This window comes from Protopterus annectens, chromosome 3.part0 (assembly GCF_019279795.1).
Source record: "Protopterus annectens isolate FY-2018-M chromosome 3.part0, PAN1.0, whole genome shotgun sequence".
NCBI lineage: Eukaryota > Metazoa > Chordata > Ceratodontiformes > Protopteridae > Protopterus > Protopterus annectens.
This window is the reverse complement of record NC_056731.1, coordinates 1,643,015,930-1,643,021,929: the sequence shown is the minus strand read 5'-3', so window position 1 is coordinate 1,643,021,929 and position 6,000 is coordinate 1,643,015,930. Positions and strand designations below refer to the sequence as shown.

The 6,000-nt window shown below is 36.5% G+C and overlaps 1 protein-coding gene across 1 annotated transcript in view; it reads left to right on the top strand.

The window, feature by feature from the left end:
- SLC25A32 (solute carrier family 25 member 32) overlaps positions 1 to 6,000 on the top strand; it is a 334,318-nt gene that overhangs the window by 211,158 nt on the left and 117,160 nt on the right. Inside the window, exon 6 of the mRNA XM_044065682.1 lies at positions 5,472 to 5,617. Within this exon, the coding sequence (XP_043921617.1) occupies positions 5,472 to 5,617 (146 nt within the window). The remainder of the gene's footprint in view (positions 1 to 5,471; positions 5,618 to 6,000) is intronic.

Below are 6,000 nucleotides of genomic sequence, written 5' to 3'. Positions count from 1 at the left end.
GAGGACATTCAGCAGGTATTAAAGAAGGCTAAGTAGAAAAGGTTGTCTTATTGGTGGCAAAGAAAGTACTAGGACCCTTTTTCGGTCTGGACTACTCTGGTTTTTACAGAATTAGTGAGTGTTTATTATCTGGCCTTTTTTACCATATTGTCAACTGTCTGCCATCTCTGCCCATGGAACCCTCCCTTTCTGCCCTGTCTCAACTGAAACAGTTCTTGAAAGGGGTTTTATATATCCACCTACCTAGAAAACTAGCAATTCCTTCTCGAGATGTTAATTTTGTATTGGAGAAGCTTACACTTTTACCTTTTGAACCTGCTTGTGAGGTTGATTTGAAGATCTTGTTTTGCAAAACCGTGTCACTACTCTTGCTGAAGTCAGAGCAACATGTGTCTGAGTTGCAGGCTCTTATGGTGATTCAACTTTATCTAATCCTTCACAAGGATAGAGTAACTTTAAGAACAAATTTTTCATTTATGCCTAAAGGGATTTCAAAGTTTGCCTCAAAACAGACTATAAATTTCCCTGTTGGGAAAGACAGTTTTACAATTTATGGTTGTTCACAAGCAACTCGGATACTACATTGACAGGACAAAAACCTTCAGGAATTCTGCTCTATTTATTTCTTATGAAGGTAAAGAAAAGGGACATTTGAAGTCAAATCAGGCAATTTCTAAATGGTTGTAGCATGCCTTCATCTTTTCGGTCTTAGTAAAGACTCAGTCTTCCAGGGCTTTGGCTACTTTTGTGACATTTTGGAAAGGACTGGACTTTAGAAAAATAGTAGAGGCAGCAATTTGGTCTTCTATGTACACTTATTACCAAGTTCTACAAATTAGACTGTTTTTTTTCCTCTAGGTCCTGATCAGGCTTTGATAGGAATATCCCCCAAGGATTCCTGGACTGCGATCCTTCTTTCTTTCTCCCTTTCTTCCCAAGCTCTAGTGTTTAGTTATGTAGCTTAGGCTACCGCAACATGCTCTAATAATGAACATAATGCAGTTGTGTAAGTAAAGCCATGACGGTAGATGTTTGAATAGATCACTGTTGTTGTAAGAGCACCCACCTTCTTTTCCCATTCCTTTGTGTTTTATGCCAGGCTGTAGATATGTTGCCCTTTTCCTTGCTCTTAACATGTACTTGGCTGACAAGGCTGTGACCTTCCTTACTCTCAGACAAGGGCACCCTAACCTGACTTTATAAAGCTCTTCATTAGCTTCTCAGCAGTTAGGGTATGTAGAAGGTACCCTTAAGCTTTGGAAGCTGGTCGGTTGTCACTTCCTTGGCAGGATATAACCCATATAGCTTAGACTACTGCAACAATGATATATTTGAACATCTACTATTATGGTAAGTTTGCTTAGACAACCTGTACTTCTTTGTGGTAATGTTTTTCCATAAGAAGCGTTAGATAATTTTTATTAGTATTTTTGCATTTATTTTCTTTTATGTAGTTCTGTAGTCTATAGGATCTATTTAGAGATTCTTGAACACTGCACCTTTAAGCTTCATAATAGTGTTTAGTTCTTTTGATTACAGAAAAGGGGGGCTTTCTTGGTAGTCTGCCAGTATTTAAGGGAATGGTAGTATAGTCTAGATAACATGTAGTGCAGATCCTGAGTCTATTGGGAGTAAATAATGTTTTGGTTTACATTGTTTGGTTTCAGATGAAATGGGCGATCATAGTGTTTGGTGAATAACCTAAATGTCATATTGTATAGATTCTTAGTCTGTTATAAAGCCATGCTAGGACTGAATAGCAATCATTTAGGGCAGGGTTGTGAACTGTTGAAAATTATATTTTGTCTGGTCCTGTGCTTATCCAGTTTGATTGACTTTTTGACTTGTATGGATGGGTGGTTTTATACTTGTGGAAAGTTAGTAAGCACAGATTTCAGGAATATGGTTAAAACATTCACTGAGGTTAAAGTTTCAAAGAAAATTAAAGACTCATCAATAGTAGAAGAAAGGTACATCTGCAGTGGTTGCATTTATTTGCTGTATAGTGATAGTGAGATCTAGCCTGTTTGTGAGTATCCTATAATGCTGTTTCTGCTTTCTTAAAAGATCCTTGACAAGTACCTAGTTAGCGACAGTTTCCTTTATGAATTTTACTAAGACTGCTGTATTATGGCTATTAACTTATGTTTCAGCAAGAGTACTTCCAACCACATGTTTTCAAGGCTTCTCTGAGCTAAAAGTTTGGAATCCATATTCCAGATTTGCATTTGTTGTATCTCTATTTTTAATCTGGTTTGTGAAGTATGGAAATAATTATGTTTCTTGTTTAGAGCTTCAGATTAATTCCCATGTCTGTACATGTTGATGTAAACTAATACTGGCATTACACATTCCCTTTTGTAAAAATGTAGGGGTTCTGGTGCTAATGATTATGTAGAACATTAGGCCTTGCAAGCTTGTAGGTCCAGAATACTAAGTATTATAACTGTAGAAACTACTGTTCTGCACTACTGTTGGAGCCACACTTAGTCCCACATCTGGACTGAAAGCAGTGACTAGTTTAGCATTTTACAGTAGAGTTGATTATCTGGACTGTTATCTGAACAAGTCTTCCAAGGTTTTCCGATAGGAAAAATCATGAAGTCTGAATATGTGAACTTTATGCATATTCGCTTGAGCATGTTTTTTGTGCTTGTAGCCAGCTTGTGTGTGAAAAATATTTATTTTCCACTGGAATCGCCGAATTGTTGAAAATTATATTTCTGCATGCAGAAAAAACAAGATTTTAGAAGTTTTTTTTATCCGGTTCAATTATATGTTTGATTATTCGAACAGTTTGGTTAGTCAAACTACCCTAGGTCTCAATTAGTTTGGATAATCGACTTTCTATTGTATTTTCAAACTGAGAAAGTAGCAGATCATTACATGTGTTCCATTTTTAAGAGTCTGGGGGGGGGGGGTTGCTGCTCTCCCTTATCCTCCCACTTTTTCATTTTTCTAAGAAGGAAAGTGGGGAGTTACACAATTAACCACCAAAAAAATAAATAAATCAGTAATTAATTAAAACAGCCGAATATTACAGCAGCAATAGCTATCAACTGCATTACCTCGGTAACATTCTGAGAGCTACACTGATGCACTGGCAAGGTCCAGTGCTCCACATTAATGATATCGCCCAGGATTTAACCTTGTTTCTCCATGTTCTAGTATAAGTGGTACAACTGGTTGTTTAACAGTGCTATTGTGTTGGAGTCTATGTGGGTCATTGTTGCAATTCTTTTGTCTTGTCTAGCTGAGGAGATGGTGACTTAGAATTAAATTGACAGCAACATTTTGGGAAAGTTAACCTTTATTTAGTTAACTAAATGGCATTCTACATTATGATATAATAGGTCTGTCTTCATATCACTTTTCTGCTGTGTTTGCATTTCATGCTGCTTTGATTTATAACTTATTAATAATAAAGGATCAGACTTTTTATTGTCTCCTGTGCTCACTTCCTTCTCTTGATTTTAAATCTTCTCCCCCTCCAGTGTTCTTTTGCTGAATGTCACTGAAATGCACTTACAAAGCATATGGCTAAAGAATGCTGAAAAGACATTGTAAACTGACAGACATTTAGCAAGGAAATAAAGCATTTGGTCATAGAAGATTTGTAACAAGAGTGATGGGAAAGGACAATAAAAGTATTTTGGGCAGCATTAGATGGGAAGCAAATGAAACGCTGTATAAAAGTGATTGCAGTTAGAGACGCATTCTAAAGACACATTATTCAATTGTATTTTGTTTCTGTTTACTGGATCTGGCTCGGTAAGCCAGACCCATTTTTAGTAGTGACAGAAGAGAAAAGCTTGAGAATAGGTCTAGTAGTGAGTGTAAGAATAAGTACACCACAATGTCTGCTTTGATGTGAGGGGTTGAATTCCATGAGGACTGTGAAAGGCAACTGGAAAATTGAAGAGCTGTTAGGATTTATCACTGTGCCAGTCTTAACAGTCTGTCAGCATTCTAGACATCTGTCCATCCTTCTATTTGTCTGTCTGTTTAAAAATCTCATTTATTACATCTTTCACCAGTGAGTTGAAATGCCAGTCATGCAAATTTCTTTTTCCAAGTATACACTACAAACTGAGAATTAATGATTAATTAATGATTGGTGTGCTGTCATCATTTTCATAATACAAAGTTAAACCAACACATTTATCTTGACTAAGATGTATATATTCTGTTCTGGAGTGTTCACTGATTTCACCTCATCAGTTGTTAATGGCACATTTAATTGAGTGATGACATATGTGAAACTCAACACTAGTAATCGGTCAACAATTAAAAAATATAATAAGTTGGAAAAAAAACAGTTCTCACACAGTGATTTATGTAATTTTACTGACTTACCTTGCATTGAACCAAACCAATTCACATACCTTGCATTCTAAAGGTATTTCTTTTTAAAATTTACCAAACATACCATTTTGACTCCAAAAAGTCCACCATTTTGGAAGATTAACCCAATCATTCAGCCCCTTAGCTGATCTTACAATAATGATTCTTTATGTGTGTACCACAGCAGATGTATAAATGTTGATCTGAGCCAGACGTATTGTTTTGTAATTCTGCTTTCCCTTTACTCCGCTTCATCCATAATGCTAATCATCTCGATGGTTGTGGATACTGAATCAGAAATACTTTTTCTCCTTTTTATAGCTCTCATGTTCATTTGTTGTTAGCTCAAGAACTCTGTCGAAAACTTGCAGCATCAGTGATTTCAGTAATTCCACTGCTTTGCTTAGCAGTTTTCACTGCAGTTCCAAGTTGTATGCACAGAACCTTTGGCAGGACCAAAAACTATTCTCTTTCATTCCATATGCTCCTGTTTTATCCCAGCATTTTGGATTCTCATGGGATTATCTAAAAATTATACAGTTCCGTGAAAACATTGTCAACTTCAGTTAAGAAGCATATTGTGGCAATTGGCATATATAATTCCAGCTTTGTGTATGTGTTTCTTCTTACAGGCATTTGTCCCAGTTTTCATTTTATTCTTTGTATTCTCACCTTTCATGTCTCTCAGCATCCTTTATGCCTAGTTTATCTGACTTTTGACTGATCACACTATGCTTCTGTCAATAAAGAGATCCCATAGGGCAGGCAGCAATGTATTTAACAGATTGTTAGTAGCTTCAGCAGTGTTATTTCTGTACTTTGTGGCAAATCAACAGGTGTATGGCATTCTTAGTGCATGAGAATTCTAGATGCACATCTCCTGTTTTTGTGTTAAACGTATCTTGCTTCTCCCAAGCTGTTTCATCCTATGATATGAAGTCAGCATTCTGATTAGGTAATGCTGTCAGCTGCTACTGTTACCTTTGTGGGTCATGCTTTTATAATCAGTAGTGATTTTATGTCAACTTTACACAATGCTTTGAAAGTGTTGCTTTTGAAAACATACTCTGATTTAAAATGATAATGCACATTTTATCAGTTCTGAATTTTTGTCTGCTTGGTTACAGAATGCCCTGGAATATATAACAATGGCTGCTTTGTCCAAAATGTTTGCTGTGACTGCTACTTACCCATACCAGGTTGTCAGGGCTCGTTTGCAAGATCAGCACAATAAATATGGCGGAGTGATAGATGTCATCAAGAGAACATGGGGGTAAGACTAAATATATGCTTATAAAAACATGAACCTTTATAGTGACCCAAATGCGCTGTTTGCTTCTGTTTTACTGCTGTGAAAATATTTGTTAATTTTAATGCATCAATGTCAGTTGAGGTCTTAGACCATAAAGGATTCAGCCAGGTGGTGCAGGACTGTGTCAGAAAAGACAGAAATCCAGATGTGGTCTTAACTAATGCAGAAGGAGGTATGAATTTACATGTTAGATCTCCAAGACATTGTTAAACAACAGTGATTATGCTACTACATAGTTCGCAATAACAGGAATGGCTAAAATTACAACGATTATGTTGTGGGACTATTGAAGGTGATTTTATGTTGTGCTGGGGAAGAGGGTCAGGAATGAGTTTATAGGAAGG